This window comes from Hylobates moloch, unplaced genomic scaffold, assembly GCF_009828535.3.
Source record: "Hylobates moloch isolate HMO894 unplaced genomic scaffold, HMol_V3 SCAFFOLD_19, whole genome shotgun sequence".
Taxonomy (NCBI): domain Eukaryota; kingdom Metazoa; phylum Chordata; class Mammalia; order Primates; family Hylobatidae; genus Hylobates; species Hylobates moloch.
The window spans coordinates 78,584,384-78,608,166 of NW_026652294.1; the positions used below are offsets into that span (position 1 = coordinate 78,584,384).

The 23,783-nt window shown below is 36.8% G+C and overlaps 1 protein-coding gene across 5 annotated transcripts in view; it reads left to right on the plus strand.

Annotated features, from left to right (window-relative positions):
- The first annotated feature begins 4,578 nt into the window (after positions 1–4,578).
- The window catches only part of LOC116459280 (zinc-regulated GTPase metalloprotein activator 1C), a 47,369-nt gene continuing 28,164 nt past the window's right edge, over positions 4,579–23,783 (plus strand). For 2 of the 5 annotated variants that reach the window (XM_058431257.1, XM_032139640.2), the window contains exons 1-6: positions 4,654–4,909; positions 7,921–8,007; positions 10,330–10,426; positions 11,524–11,615; positions 19,681–19,740; positions 21,589–21,626. In XM_058431257.1, coding sequence (XP_058287240.1) covers positions 4,756–4,909; positions 7,921–8,007; positions 10,330–10,426; positions 11,524–11,615; positions 19,681–19,740; positions 21,589–21,626 — 528 coding nt within the window. In that variant the 5' untranslated portion in view covers positions 4,654–4,755. Of the gene's footprint in view, positions 4,910–7,920; positions 8,008–10,329; positions 10,427–11,523; positions 11,616–19,680; positions 19,741–21,588; positions 21,627–23,783 lie in introns of all 5 variants that reach the window. The other 3 variants (XM_032139641.2, XM_032139642.2, XM_032139639.2) reach the window with 2 other exon arrangements.

Genomic DNA, 23,783 nt, shown 5'->3' on the forward strand with positions numbered 1-23,783 from the left:
CACCAAAAGCAATGGCAACAAAAGCCAAAATTGACAAATGGGATCTAATTAAACTAAAGAGCTTCTGCACAGCAAAAGAAACTACCATCAGAGTGAACAGGCAACCTACAGAATGGAAGAAAATTTTTGCAACCTACTCATCTGACAAAGGGCTAATATCCAGAATCTACAATGAACTCAAACTAATTTACAAGAAAAAAACAAACAACCCCATCAAAAAGTGGGCAAAGGACATGAACAGACACTTTTCAAAAGAAGACACTTATGCAGCCAAAAAACACATGAAGAAATGCTCATCATCACTGGCCATCAGAGAAATGCAAATCAAAACCACAGTGAGATACCATCTCACACCAGTTAGAATGGTCATCATTAAAAAAATCAGGAAACAACAGGTGCTGGAGAGGACGTGGAGAAATAGGAACACTTTTACACTGTTGGTGGGACTGTAAACTAGTTCAACCATTGTGGAAGTCAGTGTGGCGATTCCTCAGGGATCTAGAACTAGAAATACCATTTGACCCAGCCATCCCATTACTGGGTATATACCCAAAGGACTATAAATCATGCTGCTATAAAGACACATGCACACGTATGTTTATTGCCACACTATTCACAATAGCAAAGAGTTGGAACCAACCCAAATGTCCAACAACGATAGACTGGATTAAGAAAATGTGGCACATATACACCATGGAATACTATGCAGCCATAAAAAAGGATGAGTTCCTGTCCTTTGTAGGGACATGGATGAAACTGGAAAACATCATTCTCAGTAAACTATTGCAAGGACAAAAAACCAAACACCACATGTTCTCACTCATAGGTGGGAATTGAACAATGAGAACTCATGGACACAGGAAGGGGAACATCACACTCCAGGGACTGTTGTGGGGTTGGGGGAGGGGGGAGGGACAGCATTAGGAGGTATACCTAATGCTAAATGACGAGTTAATGGGTGCAGGAAATCAACATGGCACATGGATACATATGTAACAAACCTACACATTGTGCACATGTACCCTAAAACCTAAAGTACAATAATAAAAATAAAAATAAAAAAAAAAAAAAAGAAATTTCGTACTTATTTAAAAAGGCATTTTCAATTTAACAACGATGAGAGAGTCTCACTCAGAATAGATAACCCTCTTATAAGTTAAAAAAAAAAAAAAATCCCGGCGCGGTGGCTCACATCTGTAATCCCAGCTCTTTAGGACGCTGAGGTGGATGGATCAGGAGGTCAAGAGTTCAAGACCAGCCTGGCTAACATGGCAAAACCTCGTCTCTACTAAAAATACAAAAATTAGCTGGGCATGGTGGTGCATACCTGTAATCCCAGCTACTCAGGAGGCTGAGGCAGGAGAATCACTTGAACCTGGGAGGCAGAGGTTTCAGTGAGCCAAGATCATGCCACTGCACTCCAGCCTGGGCAACAGAGCAAGACTCCATCTCAAAAAGAAAAAAGAAATAAAAATAAAAAGTCATGCCCAGCTATTTTGGGAGAACTGAAATTACAAATCTATCTAAGAAAATAAAATGACAGGACTCCACAGAATCCATGGATAAAAATTTAACTGAAGAGGAATATGGAACAGACTAAAGGAAAAATTTTATCACAGAGTAAAGGAAAAATTTTATCAAGCTGTAATCTTTTTACTTGTACCTAAGGCCAGAACTTGAAACTGCTGAAGACAGTGTTTCTCTACAAATGCACACAGGCATCCCATTTTGATGCACAGATAGGTGTTTATTTATTTTAAGAATAGCAGCTTTATTGAGATAAATTTCACATATGATACAATTCACCAATTTAAAGTGTACAATTCAATGGTTTTCAGTATAATCAGAGTTGTACTACCATCACCATAATCAATTTTAGAACATTTTCATCACCGCCCAAAAAACACTGCAGTCTCTCCCCAGCCCTCCACTCCTGGGAACCATTAATGTACTTTCCGTCTCTATAGATTTGCCTATTTTGGATATTTTATATAAATGGAATCATGCAACATGTGGTCTTTTGTGCATAGCTTTTTTCACTTACCACAATGTTGTCAAGATTGATTCATTTTGTAGCAGGTATCAGTCCTTTTTCCTGTTTATTGCCAAATAATTTTCCATTGTATGGATAGATCATATTTTGTTTATCCATTTGTCACATTTTGGTTGTCTATCAGTTGATAGATATTTGTGGTCCATTTAATTTTCGGCCAATGTGTAAAACTTATTTTGCTCTCACTGACGCTACATACTGTTAAAATAATGCTATTTGGTCAACTTGACTGAGCTGGCCTCATAGGTTACAGGTTGCTCATTGTTAGAGATGAGACTTTAGACCAGACTGGACAACATAGTGAGATCCTGTCTCTACCAAAAAGAAAAAGAAAAATTAGCCAGATGTAATGGCATATGACTAGAGTCCTAGCTACTTGGGAGGCTGAGGTGGGAGGATCACTTGAGCCCAGGAGTTTAGGACTGCAGTGAGCTGTGATCGTGCCAATGCAATCCATGCTGGGTGACAGAGTGAGACGCTGTCTCAAAAAACAGAAAGAGGGATTTTAATATAACATTCAGCCAGTGCCATATTGGGAACCCACAAGAATGTACTTTAAAAAATATGTAAAAGAAGGTAGTGAGGGCTGTAATAGCTGCTATTCAGGCAGTAATGCAGTGCTGAAGGGACATCAAGCAAATAGTGTGATGCCTGTGGGTGCAATGTTACTCCTTCTCTTAAGTTGCCAAAAAAAAATCAATACTTCATAGCATTCCTGAAACGAAAAAGCTCATGAACCATTGTGTTTAGGGCGTAAGCTATCTATTTTGGGCTGCCCATCACAGCTTCCCTCCTTTGGTAGAATAAAGTGAACTGAATCACCATGCCTCATTTCTTCCTCAGCTGGTTCATGGTTACATTGTCAAAGCTGTCAAAAGATATTTGCCTCATTTCTTCCTCAGCTGGTTCATGGTTACATTGTCAAAGCTGGCAAAGCATTCAAGACCTGATTTCTCAGACTGACTGTATGTGTGAATATAATATTATACTCATTTGCACAAATATAAACCCTCTGTCTTAACTGTGTTCTGCAAAAGGTGTGATAAATACTTTCAAGTTATATATCCTTATCGGTAGAACTAATGGAATACATACAGTATATTTTATGGGGAATTTCAGAGAAGGAAGGAAAAGTCAACCTTTTATTTGGCATCAGGATAGTAAAACATTCTACCTGTGCATCAGATGGATTTTTATGACCTAACCTGGACAAGTAACTTAACTCTTGGTGCCTCAAGTTTGAAAGAGGGATAACACTTCACAGGGTCATTCTAAGAATTAAATATTGCCAAAACACATGAAAAGATTCTCAACCTTGTTAGTAATCAAGGAAATGCAAATGAAGATCACAATGAAGTCTTCTTTTGTACTCAACTGATTGGTGAAAAATGCATGCCTGATAATATTGACATACAGACCAATGAGATCTCTTATAATTTGCTGGGAAAATGAATCAATTTGTACAAACATTTTGAAAAATAATGGTGCATTTTCTTGTAAAGTATAATATTTGAATAATCTAGGACCCAGCAATTCAACTCTTACACAGACACCCAAGAGGAAGTTGCACACACATACATCAGGAAAAATGTTCATAACAGCCCTGTTCATAAGAGCAAAACCTGGAACAATTGAGAGGAAATGAATAAATTGCCGTGTAGCCACGCGATAGAATACAAGACAGCAGTGATGCTGAAAAATACAGCAAGCCTCAGGAGTTTATATATTATATGGATAATTTTATGAAGTTCAAAAACACCCAAAATTAAACAACATATTATCTAAGTACATACGTGGTATATGTGATAAAACTAAAAAGAAAACAGGGAATGATCAGCAATCCAGAACCAATTCATGACTGTTGTTACTATCTTACGGGGCAGGCTGTGGACTGGAAATGGGGGCGGTGCCCATAGGTACGTGTAACTTACTGGTAATGCTCTTAGGTTAGGAATGAGGTCAAAGGAGTTCACTATAAATTTATATTAGAAAGGAGGGCTATCTATGGATTAGTGATGAGAGTGTCATGCACCAGCAAATATGATTAATGAACTTAGGTTACCTGAGGTCCAAATAAAGAATGAGAAAAAAGTAAATAAAAGTGATGCATGAATACTAAAAATTTGGAATTACATATATAATATGTAATAATAAAAAAAGAAAAAAGTGTCACTGGTTACCCTTCAGGTATAAAAATTACAATTAAAATTGTAATGTTATAACCTTCCATTCTTTCCCTTATGAATTAAAACTTTTTTTTTTAACGAGACTAAAAAATCAAGCTGATAAAGTCTACGCCCTGTGGGAACTGGCTAGGTCACGCTACTCACTCCAGATTTCCAGCAGGCTGGCCTCAGCCCTACCTACAGCCAGTAGCTTATTAAGGCTCTAGGCGCCAGTGACACCTTCAGACGGGTGGTCAGTGCGCCCTCAGGACTCCGCAGCGTCGCTCAGGTTCACAGAACACGCCCAGGGGCGAGTCCAGCTTTCGTCGGGCAGAGCCCACCTCGCCGGGGGGTGTGGCTAAGGGACCAGGCAGTTTTCTTCCAGAGCCCAGGTGATCCGGCCGGGATCAGCTAGCGGCGCGATGTGATGACGTCACGCCCCGTCCAGGCCTGGAGCGCGTGCTGGGCGTGCGCGGCTGCGGTACGGCTTGTTGGTACCAACGGTTCGGCTGAGGTAGGGACGTGCTGTAGGCCGGAATGTTACCCGCTGTCGGATCTGTGGATGAGGAAGAGGATTCTGCGGAGGAGGATTGTCCTGAATTGGTTCCCATTGAGGCGAAGCAAAGCGAGGAGGAGGAAAAGTCTGGCCTCGGCGCCAAGATCCCAGTCACAATTATCACCGGGTATTTAGGTAACTAACCATCCCGGTCACAAAAATGCCGTGAACTCTGGTGTCCTGGGATTTGGGGGGCTGCCGGTGCCTCTTCTCCTGAGGCATTGGGGCCTCAGGATCAAGAGCAAATGTCTTTGAGGTGGAGGCTGGGTCACTTGCTCCTCGCATGGGTTCCCTCTCATCTTGGGAGTTTCCTGATGCCGGGTCCCCTCAGCGTTAGATTCCCACTTCTCAAGTGACATGGAAAGTTAGCCTTTGAAGCAAGGCTTTGAAGCTCAGCCACGCGCCCGATTATCTGTGTGACGTCTTCCCGAGTTATCTTACCTTCCCGACGCTCGTCTGCCTCACCTGGAAATGGAAACATACCTGTGACCTGGGAAATAGCGCCGGCACCACCTACCTGGTGCCGTTACAGGGTGTCCCCTCTGTGAAATGCCCACGCGTGGGGCTTTCCTCATAGATTCTTCTTCCCCACGAGCCGAAGTGCTCCAGCCAGTTGGCGGGAAGTGCTCCCATCTCCAACACTTTTTTTTTGAGGTCTGTTTGTAAACCCCTGCGTAGAAAGTAAGAATAAAATCTCTGTCCTCCAGGACTTTCTCAAACTAAGAACGTTTAGGAGTGTACAGGGATCCTCGAAACCACAGGTTTGTGAGCTTGGTAGTTTCGTGAAGGGCGGTTTATGCACTTACACTAGAAGTTTCTTACTGGAAAAGTTTGAGAAATATATTTTTAAACCTAACAGTTAAATAGAAGGGCTAGAACAAATATATGACTGTATTAGAAATTTGGAAAAAGTTAAGAAATGTAAATAAAATGGCACTGTTGCCGGGAAATAGTATTCCTAGGTGTTGCTAGAGACAGGTACAGACTTGGGCCACCTCATGACCTTTTATATAAAAATAAGAAATAACTGTTTTTGTTGTTTTTTAAACTATGTAGACTGTAAGTTTATTCTCGTTTTTTTGCTTGAAAGTAATTTTATAAAGGAATTGAGTTTTGGCATTTCCCCACAGTTGTTCAGAGGCTGCTCTACTGAGAAGATGAACAAATTTCTTGTCCAAAACAATGTATTTCAAACGTGTCCCTCGGGCCTTTCCCATGTTGCTCACTGGTAGGTCAGTAGATCATTGGAGAAAATGATCTGAAGCTCAGGAGTGAGGACTAATACCAGCAACCTTGTTGCTGAATCTAGGAATAGTTTCACTCCTATCCCTGACCATTTTCCCTTTTTGAAACACTGTTCCTTTGGCTTCTATTACATTTTTCTTCTGATTTTTCCACCTGCTTCTCTGGCTTCCTTTTTAAGGCTCCCTCCTCCTTCCCCCTTTGTCCATCTTTAGCTGCACACCTGTGTAATTTCTATTTTGATGTCCTACAACTTAAAACTTAACATGTCTGAAACTTCATCCGTTACCATCCCCCCAAATCCTGCACCTTTGATCCCAACCATTTGGAATACTCTAAAAGCCTCCCGACTAATCTGGAGGCTTGCTGCCCTTTAATTTATTCGTTGCATGTTAGCCTTAATGATCTTTATAAATGTCAATCCGATTGCGTCACACGTTTCAGTAGCGTCCCTATGGGTTAAAATTCAAATTCCTTAACATGAATTACAAGGACCTATAGGATCTGGATCTTGCCAACCTTTCCAGCCTGCCAAATTGGCCCCGCCCAATGAACTAATGTTACTTCAAAGGTGCCAAGTATTTTAGCCCCTTGGAATAGGTATTTTTTACTGTGACTCCTCTGGCTAGATGTCCCTCTTTGGTTCTCCATAGCATTTTGTACATCTCCTATTGAATATGTCACCCTGTGACATAATGGCCTCCTTATTCACTGAATTCGCCTCCATTCCCCCCTTCCCTTAATATTTCTAAGCTCTATGAAGGCAGAGACTGTCTTGTTCACTTTTTCACCAAGGCCCAGCATAAATCTGTAATGTATTAGAAACCTTCGAATGAATGAACTATGTCTTAAAGTGTTTTTTTTCATAATATGGTTAAAAAGCCCTAGTAAATCTTCTCTTAGAAGATTTCTTACATTCACCCTTTCCTTTCAGTTTTCACATCACTGCCCTGTGAAACACTCATGTTCAGGGTCTCTGTCTCAGGCTTGGACTGGTTTTAAGATTTTCCTCATTGCCCTGTCTCTCTCTTCCATTCTCTACTTCATATTTTTGTGATGTTGAGCTTCCTAAAGTACTCTAAATATAAGCCTTCATCTCTTAAAAAGCTTTGAAAGGAATATGACCTAAAAGATATTAATACCCTAATACTCCGTAAAATCTTCCTAGTTACAGGAAGATCTAGTTATATACTAGAAAATGTATTTCAGAAGACATGTATAGCCTACATGTAAAAGTTTTTAGCAGCACTGTAATAGTAAAACACTGGAAACCAAATGTCCAACAAAAAAAAAGATAAAGAAATGATATAGCCATACAATTGAACTACAGTACTATGCAGTTAGGATTTTCTTTTTTTCCTCTATGAACTTTAGCCTGTACGGTTCACAAGACTTTTTTTCTACTGGAGATTGACATATTGGGTTTCATATGCCACCTGCTGGATAAAGTTGGTATAGCTTTATGAATTTATCTTACTGAACATTCTGTCCATTGTTGACACTACCTGGCTCTATTCCCCATTTCATAAAAACTTTTATACATTGTTTAAAGCATACTATAAGTAGCCATATAGTCAGCCTGAATTGCATCTGGTTAATGTTGAAATAAAAGGTGATTATAAATAAAAGATTGTGTGTAAATTTTAGGGAAGGTTAGGCTAGGTTGAAGAAACTGTTTCAACTTGTAGGAGTATTTGTAAATATTTATAAAATTTTATGTCTACATAAAGTATTTTGCAACAGGTTTCAAAGGATGCTTTAATCTTATCCTCTAGGATGTTCTATACTAAAGTAATATATGAAAAATAGCATGCAAATTCTCAAAAACATTAGGATTCTTTATATGTTTTTCGTATCTTTAAAATTATTTTGAAATTTTAATTTACAAAAAATGTGTTTTATAGGTGCTGGGAAGACAACACTTCTGAACTATATTTTGACAGAGCAACATAGTAAAAGAGTAGCGGTCATTTTAAATGAATTTGGGGAAGGTAAGTAAAGTTCAGTAAATGTCATGTTGCAAGACTTTATGTGACTGTTTATTCCTCTGGTGAATTGATATTCCATATTTAAAAATGGAAATGCAAGGTATTGTATTGATGTGGATAGCTTTAGAAAAATTAGATTAATTTCTGTTAAGATTTATATGGGTTGAGATACTGAAATTAGTTTTAATACAATTTTATTTTGTATAACTTTGGAATGCTTATTAACAGAATTAAACTAGATTTTTACATGAAATAAATGACTCCAGAAGTAAAAATCTAGACATATGAAAAAACATTTATTTTTTATTTTATTTTTATTTTTGAAATAGAGTCTCTCTCTGTCGCCAGGCTGGAGTGCAGTGGTGCAATCTCAGCTCACTGCCACCTCTGTCTCCTGAGTTAAAGTGATTCTCCTGCCTCAGCCTCCCGAGTAACTGGGACTACAGGTGTGCACCACCACACCCAGATAATTTTTGTATTTCTAGTAGAGACAGGGTTTCACCATGTTGGCCAGGATGGTCTTGAGCTCCTGGCCTTGTGATCTACCCACCTCAGCCTTCCAAAGTTGCTGGGATTACAGGTGTGAGGCACCATGCCTGGCCAAAAAATGGTTTTTTTAGGAACTAGAAAGGCACTTTTGTATGGACTCTATTGCAACTCATGAAAAATATTTGAAAATGCTTCTCTTATTAGTTAACTTTGTTTAATGTTTATTATCTGCAATGCGGTTAAAACTCAATATTTTAAAAATAAGGTAAACGTATGGTCTTTATCCTCATGTATCTTAAATTATCTGTGAAAATAAGCATGCTTAACTTCTCAACTCAAACTTCTAAACTGTAGTAAAAAAAAAAAAGCGCTAGACACAATACTTCTGTTATCTTCATAGGAGTTTTTCTTCATAAGTATGAATTGTAATCAAAGCTCACTTCTAGCCAAAAAACAGTATCTATTAAACGATTTCTTTTAAAACGTACTATTTTTTTCAGTGTAAAGAGTAAAAGAGCTAGGTTTTATGAATAGGATGGGAAGCCAGTTATATTCGATTTCTGGTTTTAATAAACTAAAGAGAAAAGTGCTTTTTAGGCAAAAATCCTGAGATTTCTAATAACAGACTTTTTTTCATCTTATTAAATAACCTATTGCACACTGATTACATTTATTCTTACTATTTTCTTTATTTTTTCCTGAATCATTTTTGCAATTTTATTTTTCACAGCATTCTCAACACTTTCCTTCATGTTTCATTAATGTTCTGTATATTGTCTGAATTCCGTATCATCCTCTTTAGAAGCTCTTTATTAATACGTAGCTGAAATATAAAAAATATGTAAATGTAAAACTACTCAGTTTTATGGGGGCTCATTTGCTTACTGGACTTGTAGAACTTCACCGTTTGGTGTATTTCTTTATTAGAGGAAAAGTAAAACATTTAAAATAATTCTTATAACAAGCACTTCAAATATAGTTTATTCTTTCTTAAGTAAGTATTGCTAGGAAAATATGTGAATTTGACTGAAAGTTTAGTTTCGTTTTTTTTTTTTTGAGATGGAGTCTCGCTGTGTTGCCCAAGCTGGAGTGCAGTGGCACAGTCTCAGCTCACTGCAACCTCCATCTCCCGGGTTCACGCCATTCTCCTGCCTCAGCCTCCCCAGTAGCTGGGACTACAGGCGCCTGCCACCATACCCAGCTAATTTTTTGTAATTTTAGTAGAGATGAAGTTTCATCGTGTTAGCGAGGATGGTCTCGATCTCCTGACCTCGTGATCCGCCCGCCTTGGCCTCCCTATAAGTTTAATTTTTAAATGAGCACATGATACACTGGCCAAAAATCTTCCTCAAGATGAACTAGGGTTTTTACTCGTTGGGAATATTCAGCAGTTTGTCTAACAGAAACAATTTAGAAGAAGAATGAAAAGAAAAAGATAGATAAGACAGTCTCTTAAGAGGTTGAAGGGCATACAAAATCCAGTATATAAAACATACTAGTCTATTTAGAAAGTTTACCCTGGACAAGAAAAAAATGCCTTCGAGATAGCTACTTTATTAAGAAATGGGGGTGGCCAAGTAAGAGGCCTAAGGAGGAAGTAGGTTTGTTTATCACTTTAGAATGTGTCTTTTTCAGGGCGTAAGTCATCTTAAATAAAAGCTAAAATAATGTAGTGTTCTGTAATTTAGATATCGAGGCTGCATGAATAAAATGAAAGAATATAGGTTATAAAATGCAGTTGCTGCTTTAAGATCTCCATTATTGAGTTATCCTCATCCTTGTTTTTTGTTGGCTAATGGACATAAGCTAAAGAGTGCTGTTTGTTAATTATTCTAGGAAGTGCGCTGGAAAAATCCTTAGCTGTTAGCCAAGGTGGAGAGCTCTATGAAGAGTGGCTGGAACTTAGAAACGGTTGCCTCTGCTGTTCCGTGAAGTGAGGAATGTGTTTACTGTGTACATGGTTTACTAGAAATGTTTATCGATTATATTTCCAGCTTTAATTTTCTTGAGTAATTTACCTGAATTTACACAGTTTGCTTCATTGTATTTTCAAACAAATAGAAAATAAACTTATTAGGAAGCATTTTCTTAAAGTGTTTCTTGCTGTCTTTTCTATCTGCTCTAATGTTTTGGTCCTTTTATTAAGTTTTTATTGCTTTTGATGTCAGGGCTTATTTAATCTCTAGTGCATGAAAATCTCATATGTAAAAAATGATTATTCTGAATTTAATATGTCATTGGTCATATTTCTAAGTGTTCAACCTTATAAAAAAAAATGACTATCAAAAAAGAGAAAAACCTTACATTATGTTCCGCTAGTTAAGTTTCCAAGGACAGTGTCTGTTCACTAGTCTACCATAGACCCTAGAAGAGTTACCCAACACACAGTAGCACTCAAATATTTGTTGAATGAATTATAAAAATGACTACTTGTAGTGTTAATTTTGTGTATTCCAGTGAATTAAATCTCTTCGGCATCATTTACTCCCTTAGGTATTTGACTTTGTGTCAAATGTATTGGCAAGTATAAAATTATAACAGACTTTCCTGAACAACCAAAATGTAATCTATTAAGTATTTTTCTTCAATTTTGATAAAATAAGAAAAAAGGGAAATTAAAACCTTGCATCCTAATGTAAAATAGAATTAAATGGTGTTTAATATCAGTGTCCCTTTAGCTATTATATTAAACTACTATAGTTAATAAATTTTATCATTTTGTATGTGGGTTTTTAAATTTCATGAAGCTATAAAAAGATACTTGGTCAGATAAAGTTTCCTCTGCTTTTAATTTTAATGAAGTATTATTATGTATATGATTTCTTTTTACCTGTTATATATATGCATCTATTGTTTTCTCACTGGTAAATATGGGACGGACATTTTGTTAGAAGGTTAGAAGTGAGTTAAATTTTCACATTCCTAAGGATACTTTTGTCTCGGGTTGTTGAATATATTTTAAAGTGTTTATAATAATCACTTCAAAATATTTAGGTAATTAACTGTAAATTATGTTTTGGTATTCTCCAGGGACAATGGCCTTAGAGCTATTGAGAATTTGATGCAGAAGAAGGGGAAATTTGATTACATACTGTTAGAGACCACTGGATTAGCAGATCCTGGTAAGAAGTGAGATTATGAATAACCAGAATATAGTTCTGTGATATCTTGTAAATAGATGTATTAGAGGAATATTTAAAATGAGTATTAAAGCTTTCGTTAGTATGAAACCAAAAACTTTTTTTGGTTTAAAAGAGGAAAAGTACTAGGTTGTCATTTTCTTTGGCAGTTGAATGAATGATCAGAGTATTTCTTGGTACTTTTAAGCTGTTAATAGAATTTGAAGTTTTATTGATTGACTTAGGATTATTTGTAAGAACAGAAGTTGTTAAAAATAAAGACATGTAGGAAAAGCAGAGACATTCTACCTCTAACTACAGTCGTCCCTTGGCATCCATGGGTATCAGTTCCAGAACCTCTGAGGATACCAAAATCTATGAATGTTCAAGTCCCTTACATAAAATAGTGTAGTACTTGCCTATAACCTATGCACATCCTCTCATATACTTTAAATCATCTGTAGATTACTTATAATATCTAATACAATGTAAATGCTGTGTAAGTAGTTATTATACTGCATTGATAAGGGAATCATGACAAGAAACTCTAAACTCTACTATGGAAAGCTACACAGAGTCAACCTGTTTCTAACAATGAGTTCTGTTACCTTCTTACCAAGCTCTAATTATTGATAAAGTCTGCTTATTTTCCCCAAATAACTTTTAGATAAAATCTTTATTTTCAGTTTGCATAAAAGTTAGTGCTTGTTCTGTGAATCTGACCCATACCATTTTTTTTTTTTAATCTGGGTCTCTGGCATTGGGGCGATTTGTAAAACTGTATTAAAGTATTTGGAGGTGATTTACTAAACAGGTCATAGTTGTCCAAAAGAAATATTGAAGTATCCTGAGGGTTCAAATGTGATCAATGGTTACTGTACTTAAAACAATTACATAATAACATCGTCCCCATGTTTTCAAAGTAGTATTGAATTAGGCTATTTTGGTCCTTATAGTAGGCATAGGTTTTCATACCTTTCTGATAAATCTGACTGATGATAGGACTTGGACTAATATGTTGGTGTTAAATATTATTTGAATCTGGTAAGAAAGAAAAATATATTGTATGCTTTTATTAGAAATAGCAAATACCAGTTTATTTCATCATAGCCAGTTTTGCCATTTTATAGACGAAAACTTGATACTTTTGAGAGAGTTTAATTAAACACGATTCAGCTTTTCAGAGGAAGAAGGAAAAACTAAAGATCACAGAGAAAGCTTTTATACAAACTGTAGTTATAAAAAATGTTAATGTTTCTTTTAACTTTCTTTACAGTAAAGATTTTATTGTTTGGGTAAAGACGGAACATTCATTATAAAAAAAATTTAAATACCTAAAAAATACAAAGAAGAAAGTTGAAAAGTAATCATCTCACTATTATGATATACAAGTAGGGGCTGGGCATGGTGGCTCATGCCTGTAATCCCAGCACTTTGGGAGGCCGAGGCAGGTGGATCCCTTGAGGCCAGGAGTTCAAGACCAGCCTAGCCAACATGGTGAAATCCAGTCTCTACTGAAAATTCAAAAACTAGCTAGGTGTTGTGGCACACCCCATAATCCCAGCTACTCAGGAGGCTAAGGCATGAGAATCGCTTGAAAGCTGGGAGGCGGAGGTTGCAGTGAGCCGAGATCACGCCACTGCACTCCAGCCCGGCCAATAGAGCAAGACTGTACACACACACACACAAACACACACACACACACACACGCACGCACGTAGGTAAATTTTATTCCAGGGATCTCTGTGCCAGTGCTACTTGATAGTATGTTGAATGGCAGCCTCAGCCTCAGCTGGGAGCTTGTTAGAAATGCAAATTCTTGACCAACCCAGATCTACTGAATCAGAATCTCTAAGGGAGGAGGTCGAGCAAGCTGTTTTTAATAAGCCCTTCAGGTGATTCTTATACTGTACAGCCATACCGCAGGGATATTGTGGGCTTAGTTCCATACCACTGCAGTAAACTGAATATCACAATAGAGTGAGTTACACACATTTTTTTGTTTCCCATTGCATTTAAAAGTTATGGGTTTTGGCTAGGTGTGATGTCACAGGCCTGTAGTCCCAGCTACTTGGGAGGATCACTTGAGCTCAGGAGTTTGAGGCTGCAGTGAGTCATGATTACACCACTGCACTCCAGCCTGGATGACAGCATGAGACCCCATTTCTTAAAAAAAAAAAAAAAGCTGTGTTTATACTATACTGTAGTCTATTAAATGTGTAATCGAATTGTGTAAAAAACATACATACCTTAATTAAAAATATTTATTGCTAAAAAATGCTAACGATCATCTCATCTTTCAGCAAGTCATAATCTTTTTGCTGGTAGAGGGTCTTGCCACAATGTTGGTGGGTGCTGACCAATCAGAGTAGTAGTTACTGAAGGTTGGGGTGGCTATGGCAATTTCATAAGGTAATAATGAAGTTTGCTGCATTAGTTGACTCTCCCTTTCATAAAAGATGTCTCTATAGCACATGATGTTGTTTGATAGCAGTTGACCCACAGTGTAACTTCTTTCAAAATTGGAGTCAGTCCTCTCAAACCCTGCTTTATCAATTAAGCTTCTGTCATATTTTAAATCCTTTGTTGTCATTTTGACAGTGTTCTTAGCATCTTCACCAGGAGTAGATTCTATCTCAAGAAACCACGTTCTTTTCCCATCCATAAGAAACAACTTCTCATTAGTTAAAGTTTTCTTATAAGATTGCAGGAATTGAATCACATCTTCAGACTCCCCTTCTAATTCTAGTTCTTAGTATTTCCACCACATCTGCAGTTATTTCCTCCACTGAAGTCTGGAATCCCTCAAAATCATCTGTGAGGGCTGAAATCATCTTTCAAACTCCTATTCATGTTGATATTTTGATCTCCCATGAATCACACATGTTGCTAATGGCATCTAGAATGATGAATCCTTTCCAGAAGGTTTTCAATTCACTTTGCCCAGATCCATCAGAGGAATCACTATCTATGGTAGCTATAGCCTTATGAAATCTTATTTCTTAAATAAGACTTAAAAGTCAAAGTTACTCCTTGATCAGTGGGCTGCAGAATGGATGTTGTGTTAGCAGGCATGAAAACAACATTAATCTCCTTGTACATCTCCATCACAGCTCTTGGGTGATCAGGTGCATTGTCAATAAGCAATAATATTTTGAAGGAATCTTTTTTTTTCTAAGCAGTAGATCTCAGTGGTGGGCTTAAAATAAACCATGCTGTAAACAGTAAACCATGCTGTAAACAGATGTGCTGTCATCTAGGCTTTATTATTTATAGAAAACAGGCCGAGGAGATTTAGCATAATTCTTAATGGCCCTAGAATTGTCAGGATGGTAAATGATTATTGGCTTCAACTTGAAGTCACCAGCTGCTTTAGCCTCTAACAAGAGAGTCAGCCTGTCCTTTGAATCTTTGAAGCCAGGCATTGACTTCTCTATAGCTATGAAAGTCCTAAATGGCATCTTCTTCCAAAAGGAGACCATTTCATCTCCATTAAAAATCTGTTGCTGGCCGGGCTCAGTGGCTCATGCCTGTAGTCTCAGCACTTTGGGAGGCCGAGGTGGGCAGATCACGAGTTCAGGAATTCAAGACCAGCCTGGCCAACATAGTGAAACCCGATCTCTACTAAAAATACCAAAAATTAGCCTGGCTTGGTGGCAGGAGCCTGTAATCCCAGTTACTCGGGAGGCTGAGGCAGGAGAATGGCTTGAACCCGGGAGGCGGAGGTGGCAGTGAGCCGAGATTGCACATTGCACTCCAGCCTGGGTGACAGAGCGAGACTCCATCTCAAAATAAATAAATAAATAAATAAATAATAAATCTATTGCTTAGTGTAGCTACTTTCATGAATGATGTTAGCTACATCTTCTAGGTAACTTACTACAGCTTCTATATCAGCACTTGCTGCTTTCCCTTGCACTTTTATGTTATGGAGATGGCTTCTTTCTTTAAATCTTGTGAACCAACCTCTGCTACCTTCCAACTTTTCTTCTCCAGCTTCCTTACCTCTCTCAGCCTTCATAGAACTGAAGAGAGTTAGGGTTGCTCTGAATTAGGCTTTGGCTTAAGTGAACTTTGTGGCTTGTTTGATCATCTCATCTATCCAGACCACTTCATATCAGCAATAAGGCTGTTTTATTATCATTTGTGTGTTTACCGGAGTTTTATTATCATTTGTGTCTCACTTTTAATTTCCTTCAAGAACTTTTCCTCTGCATTCACAACTTGGCTAACTGGCTCAAGAGACCTAGCTTTTGGCCTATCTTGGCTTTCAACATAACTTCCTCACTAAGCATAATCATTTCTAGCTCTTGATTTAAAGTGAGAAACAGGTGACTGTTCCTTTCCCTTGAACACTTAGAGGCCATTGTAGGCTATTAATTGGCCTAGTTTCATGTTGATCATATTTATGTTGTCATGGTTCTGTCATAATTCTTTTAGTTCTATGTTTTAGTAGTTTTGGTGCTCATTACCAGTACTGTTGCTTCTCCATTCCTGAGTTAGTCCATCTCCTGATTGAATTTCATTGTCAGGCAATCTTTTCAAGTTACACGTACTGCATGCATTCTTTGGGTTCTTATACACTTCATTGATTCAAAATATTTGTCTTTTGTTTTTATATTACTTGAAGGATTCCTTGGCTAGGTATAAAATTTATCAGTCACAGTTTTTTCCCCCTCAACTTTGTAAACGTTGTTCCATAATCTCCTCGTGTTTGATTGGCTGGATTTCTTTGTCCAATGTTTTCTCCTTTTATTAGGAAGAATTTGTGAGTATTATAGTCTCTGAGTTTCAATGCTTGCTGTTTTCTTTAATGCTTGAGAATGTCTACCTATTGCTTTCATTCCTGAAAAATAACTTGTTTGGGAACACTTTCATTAGAACTTTGTGTTCACTGTTTTATTATTTTGGGACATCTGGTGTTACTGTAGAAAAGTCTGATTTTTCCCCCTCCCTCTTTGAAGGCACTTTTTTTTAAAATCTAAAATGCCTGAGAATTTTTTTCTTTATTTTTGAAATTCAGTAGTATAAGCAAGATATATCTAAGTGTCAATTATAATCATTTTTCCCTAAATTATAATATGCCGTTAGTTCTTTTAAGAACATTTTCCTTGTTTATTACCATGAATACTTTTTTTTGGTCAAATTAGTAGATCCTCTACTTCATGACACCAGTTTTTTTAATACTGAATTTTCTTTTGTTCTTCCTATGTATTCTGATTGCTTTGATTTGTCTTTTACCTTTGCATTTACTGTGATCATCTGAAGCCTTTCTTTTTTGTCAATAATTCTGTTTTCTCCAGTGTCTGTTCTGTTTTTGATATTTTAAATGAATTAATTGGTTAAGTCATTGTGTTATATAGGCTCTAAGTTTCTTTAGCACTACAAACTGCATTTTCATCTTATTCTGCTTCTTCTTGCTTTTGAGCTTGTTTATTATAGGGTTGTATTGTTTACAAGTTCTTCATTATGATGAAGTTGTTGAGAATTTTCTTTAGTTTTTATTGGGTTATGTATCCTTCCAGAATGGGTTCTTTGCCACTTGTGTGCCCTATTCATTTATTCATTTTTTTGTTCTTTCTTGTCTTTTATTGCCTGTATGTGTGTGTTTCTTTTTGTCAGGCTGTAATACATATGCATACATGTTTCTTCTTGATATGGGAGAATTTATATGTGGTGTTGATGGAAAATATTTTTAATACTCCTCTCTCCTTACCCAAGTTTGTTTTTCTCCTGAGTCCTAGTTTGAAAGCTGTATATTGTTGGAGTGGAGGAAAAGAGAAGGGAAAAGTGGTGATTCAGAGAGCCAAATGGGGCAATGTGGCTTTAGGCTCTGCTCTCCTGACGTACCAAGTATTTCACTCTTGGGTCTGCCCAACTGCTTATGAATAAAATTCCTTTGCCTTGTATGGGGACATCGTTTGACCTCAGACCTCTCATTTCTCTTTGTTCTGAGCCCTAGAATGTGACCTGAACTTCTCCTTCCCAAAGCATGGAGATGGTTAAAACTCACTCTTGAAATTTTTTTGTTGACTTTTCCCTGTATTGCTTATTCATTCCTCGGCTCTACTTTTTGCCATTTTGGAATGTATTTCTGGTAAGTGTTTGGGATTTTGTAAACTATTTCCCTACAGCCTCTTATTGGAGGTAGGGGTAGAGTTGGGAATGACCATCAATCATATATAACTTTGTTTCTTATTTTGACTGTCAGTGTTCAAAATTTATGGCACGCCCTTTTATGTTTGGTTGCTGCTAATAAAATGTTGGCCTTTTTGTTTTATTTTTTATTTTTATTTTTTGTTTTATTAGACTTTGAAGAAGGGAGATTCTAAAATCTAGTTCAGGTTTTCTCAATGTCAGCACAAGTAACATTTTGGGTGATTGTTATCCAGATAACATTTTGGATAATTATTTGTTGTGAGGGGGTTGCCCTGTGCAGAGTAGGATATTTAACAACGTCCCTGGCTTCTACCCACTAGATGCTAGTAGCATTCCCCTAGTTGAGACCACCAAAAACATCTTCAGACATTGCCAAATATTCCCTGGGGAGAAAAGCACCCTGGTTTGAGAGCCACTGATCAGTTTTGTTCATTCATCTTTACTCCTCCTAAATACCTACATCCAAATTTTAAATAGATCCTTCTCGTGTAGTCTGGCAAGTATTATATCAAAGATAAATACCAGTTTTAGCATAAAGCGTTAATACACTCTTATATTTCAACTTAGGAGGCAAATATTAACAGTAGGATTTATAAACTATTTATTAGAATAAAAATCAATGAATTTTTAAAAATTACAAAATGATTTGTGTGTGTTAGATATTTTACTGAGTGAAAAAATTCATGCTTTTTTAAATGACTTACTGTTTGGAGTAGTGATACAGTAGATTTAATTTTCCCCCTCATTAATTGAAATCATGTTTTAGCCAAGAAAGTGAACAAAATTCTCATTGGCAATTCAGTTGTTTCCCGTTTTGGAGACTGACACTCTCCAGTTCTAAGTTAAATAATTGTCATGGTAAAGTAATTTCTTTGAAAAGAACGGACATTGATTCAGACCCTGTTACTCACAAATCCTATTTGAGTCAAATTGGAAAACTATTAAGTTTTTGGGAAAAAAATCAATAGATATCAGGAAACCATTAGATCTTGTGGCCCTTGCTATATCTTGCATGAGTAATCACTGTAAACAGCTGACAGGTATTTCACTGTTGACACAGAGTGATGCTTGGGGACCCACATCTTGTCAGAGTAGGTGGACAGCTTTAGACATTGGAATGAGTTTGGTTATCCTTATTTTTCTCCTACACTCATTCTTTTAGACAGCCCTGTCACTAACTGGGCCTGTGATGCTTTCAAAAATCAAATACTTTCCTTGCTGTCAGTTTTCTTTTTCTTGTGTTGTGGCATACTAATCAGGGTATGTGGTTGAGTACTGAACCAGTTTCTGTCAAAAACAAGTTTTAATTTATTATTTAGGAAAAATTTTTCCTCAAACCCAGGTTTTGTACAGTACTAAATAAATAGTGTGAGAAATAATTATAATGCCATAGAGTATATAATTTTACTTCGAGTTCTACACAGAATACAAGTAAATTTTTTTGGGACAAGTGATTTTGGAATTATCTATGTTTTGTTTTCCTTTTCCTTTAGAGTGATAATTCACTATTTATGATCTGAATGATTATCATATTAAAGAGATGAGAAAATAAAAATAAGTCTGATGTGCACAAAGCCATACTGCTCAAATTGTTTGATAATATCTGTTAATTAAATTATTATGGCATCAGTAGAAGAATGATGTTGTGTTTATATGTGGTTAGAGTTGGTCTTTTTTAAAGGAAATAACAAGAGGGATGGAAATGGAATGGGTATAAATAGTAAAAGGTTCTATCACTGTAATTCCCTTTTGCTATAAATAGGGAATTATAAGGTTCTATCACTATAATTTCCGTAAGAAGATATATGTGTTTACCTGTTAATTTTATCAGGGCAAATTAGAACATGGGTAGAATCATGTTTCTCAGTGTGGAGAAATATTTTTATTTGATGATATTATATATTTTCAGGTGCAGTGGCTTCTATGTTTTGGGTTGATGCTGAATTAGGGAGTGATATTTATCTTGATGGTAAGTTAAAAAACAATTTCCTTTTGGCCGGGCGCGGTGGCTCACGCCTGTAATCCCAGCACTTTGGGAGGCCGAGGCGGGCGGATCACGAGGTCAGGAGATCGAGACCATCCTGGCTAACACAGTGAAACCCCGTCTCTACTAAAAACAAAAAAAAAATTAGCCGGTCGAGGTGGCGGGCGCCTGTAGTCCCAGCTACTCGGGAGGCTGAGGCAGCAGAATGGTGTGAACCCCGGGGGGCGGAGCCTGCAGTGAGCCGAGATCGCGCCACTGCACTCCAGCCTGGGCGACAGCGAGACTCTGTCTCAAAAAAAAAAAAAAAAAATTTCCTTTTATCTTTCTTGTTTTTTTTTTTTTTTGAGACAGTCTCGCTTTGTTGCCCAGACTGCAGTGCAGTGGCATGATCTTGGCTCACTGCAACCTCTATCTCCTGGGTTCAAGCGATTCTCCTGCCTCAGCCTCCCCAGTAGCTGGGACTACAGGCGTACACCATCGTACCTGGCTAATGTTTGGATTTTTAGTAGAGACGGGGTTTTGCCATGTTGGCCTGACTGGTCTGGAACTCCTGACCTCAGGTGATCCGCCAGCCTCGGCCTCCCAAAGTGCTGGGATTACAGGTGTGAGCCACCACACCCTGCCTCTTTTGTTTTTAAGTAAAATCTTTATGGTTAAGCTTATTGTTGTTCATTCATATTATAACTTTAATTCCTTGCATTGTTGTTCTTTTCACACTTTAGTTTAATGATGAAGTCTTTCTTCATATAGATTAAAAAACCCCAGACAATGGTGGAACTCGATGTCGCTCAACTCCCAATTTAGTGCTTCCACTAAGGTTTTCTTTAAAAAAAAAAAAAAAATGCTTTGTAGGTTTTCTGTATCCTCTGTTGTTTGATTTATGCCCATAACATAATGGTAGAGCCTTTTATTTTAATCTGCCAGGCAATATGAGGATCATATGTTTGCTTTTATTTTCTCTTGAAGCTAAGAATTAAACACTCCTCCCTTACTTTATTTACCTTAACACTTTTGGGCAGTCTACTTTATAAACTTATAAATGATACGCCTTCATTTAAAATATATTAGAAACTTTCTTAGTTAAGCAACTATGTTTTCTCCCTTTCTCTTTCCCTTTTTCACCTTTTTAAAAACCAGTCGAAATTTTCTTACTTTTTCAAAAGTAAGAATCATTAAGAAATTTAAGAATTATTAAGCTGGGCCCTATCATTGAGCTCTAATATATGTGGCGTGTAACTGGTTGAATTCCTCAGGCCTAATTAAACTCATTCTTTTGTTATCAGCATATATTCAGAGATTGCTAAATGAATTGGTAGTTTGGAAACTTAGGCATATGTTTTGTAAAACATTGATGAGTTGGATTTGGGTCTGGTGAGAGATGTTAGGAATGATATCCTAAGATGTCTCATTCTTTAGGCAATAATTTAAATGTTAAGAAAAGTCTTGATTTTGATTATGTGAAAATAAACTAGAAATAACCTGTCTTATGTACTTACCACATTTGACTGTTACGAAATTTGACTTATATTTTGGATTGTAACCTTTTTCAGTGCCAAGGAAATCTTATTTTCTCATTTAATTTAAAATTTTTATTTGTTTTATATCTTCTCTAGTGCCTTAAAATAGTGGTAGCCACTCAGGAGATGCATTGACTTATTACTGGAATTTAATTAAATGGCAGCACTGGCAAGAGAAAAAAACAGTACATTGTTTTATTGAGTAGCATTTGTGAACTGAAATAGGTTAGTTTTAATTTTCATTCTGAAGTATGGTTGCACAAATTTTAATAAACACTCTTTTTAAAAAGTGATTAAAATGTTTTTTCCTTTGTAGGTATCATAACTATTGTGGATTCAAAATATGGATTAAAAGTAAGTTGAAAGATTGCTGTGAGTGGCTCATTGTTGAGAGCTGGGAATATGGGGATTGAATGTTTAATTTTCTTTATGTTTGTATCTGAAATTTTCTTTAACAAAAACCTTTTTCAAAAAGATATCCTGAACAATAGGTGAAATTTGTGTTTTAATTATTAGTTTGTGTTAAATATTTCTTTTTTATTACTCTGAGTTTGATTTGGTGATAAATTTGGAATTGTAATTTGTAATAAGCGTATGGGGTTAGGATAAAGTTTGGTATGTATAACTCTTCACAAGGATTCAACCCCAATGTTGGTAAGTTTTTCTGTTCCATAGAAGAAACTGAGCTTGATAAAGCATCTGAGATCTTATTTTTCTTGTTAAGTTGCTATTAAACCCTGGAAATGAGTTTTTAAAAAATATTGAAGACCTAGGTGATGGGTTAATACATGCAGCAAACCACTATGGCACACGTTTACCTATGTAACAAACCTGCACATCCTGAACATGTACCCTGGAACTTAAAATTTAAAAAATACATATTGAAGAAAATCAGGATATACACATAGGATTAGTAAGAAGACTCTCTCCATTAAAAGGCATCTTGCATCGCTTCTTGGTCTTTTGGCTAAGATGAAGTGTAAAAGACATCCTGCTATGAATGTTTTTGTTAACTTCTAAGGTCCTAAAATGCATTTAAATGAGGTTGAATTTATAAAATGCATTTAGTAAGATCTTTAGAAGTATGTTGTTACATACAGTAAAATGATGTTTCTCAACTTCCCAAGTGAGATACCGCTAAAGGCAGAAGAGAATGAAATTATCCCACCCACTGACCCGGTCCCAATCTGAGCATATGGATACGGCCCAAAGCGGTAATTTCTTAAAAGTTTAAATTCAGTGTTTAAAAAATTAGTGTCTGTTTTGTATCCAACCTCATATCTGAATGTGTTAATTTTTTTTTTTTTTTTTTGAGACAGAGTCTCACTCTGTTGCCCAGGCTGGAGTGCAGTGGCACAATCTTGGCTCACTGCAACCTCCACCTCCCAGGTTCAAGCGATTCCCTTGTCTCAGCCTCCTGAGTATCTGGGATTACAGGTCCATGCTACCATGCCCAGCTAATTTTGTATTTTTGGTAGAGATGGGATTTTACCATGTTGACCAGCCTGGTCATGAACTCCTGACCTCAAGTGATCCACCCGCCTCGGCCTCCCACAGTGCTAGGATTACAGGCATGAGCCACCACGCCCGGCCTGAACTCGTTAATGTTTAAGTTTGCTTTTTTTCCCCCAAATCTTTGCTGAAATTATGCTCTAAGGGGATATGTCAGGTTTGTCAAATAGCTACCAATGCCTCTTCACTGGGCCTTCTCTCCCTCGTTGATAGAGTGCCCTAATTTGAAAAGTTTGGAAGAGAACTCCTTTTTTAGAGTTTAAAATCTCAATTTATGAATTTATGAATATAATTTAAGAGTCAAAGAATGATCCCAAAAACAATATTACAGTTTCACTCAGAAAAATTCCAGTGACTGTTGGAAATCATATTTCTTGCGAAATGCTTATGGAGGTAGCACAAAAGCCCCAAATTATTCATTTTGCATGTTTATTATAGGCATGTTTGAATCTATCTGTTCCATAAATTTATTACAAAATTTGATATACCTATGTGACAGATAACTGCTAAGACATTTTGTTTTTTTTTTATTTTGATAGACTTAAAATGCCTTGCTGAAAGTCAAACTGTTTATGTATTTTATGATTATAGGAATAATTTTATATGTATAGTTAGGTATGGAGAAGAATTAAATAGAATCTATTATCAGCATGATAGAGGCCAAAAAACAAAGCAGCATTCTGAATAGTGCAAACACAGTAAACGTTTAACCTCCTGCCACCTTGATAAAACCCCTTAAATTATTAAATCAATATACCTACACAAAACTGACACACTGTCAGGATAATGGAAACTTTAGATTTTCTAAGTCGGATGCCAGATAAATAACTTTACCTTGATATAAATAATTTTGCAACTTGTCCAATTCCTCTGGTTGCAAAGCTTGACCTCAATAGCTGCTTGTGATTCAGAGAATTCTGAGGCAGTACAAGTAATGACACTTGGATAATAGGCAGCAATTTAAGAATGTCATGCTTCACAGAGCCAGCCCATCACAAG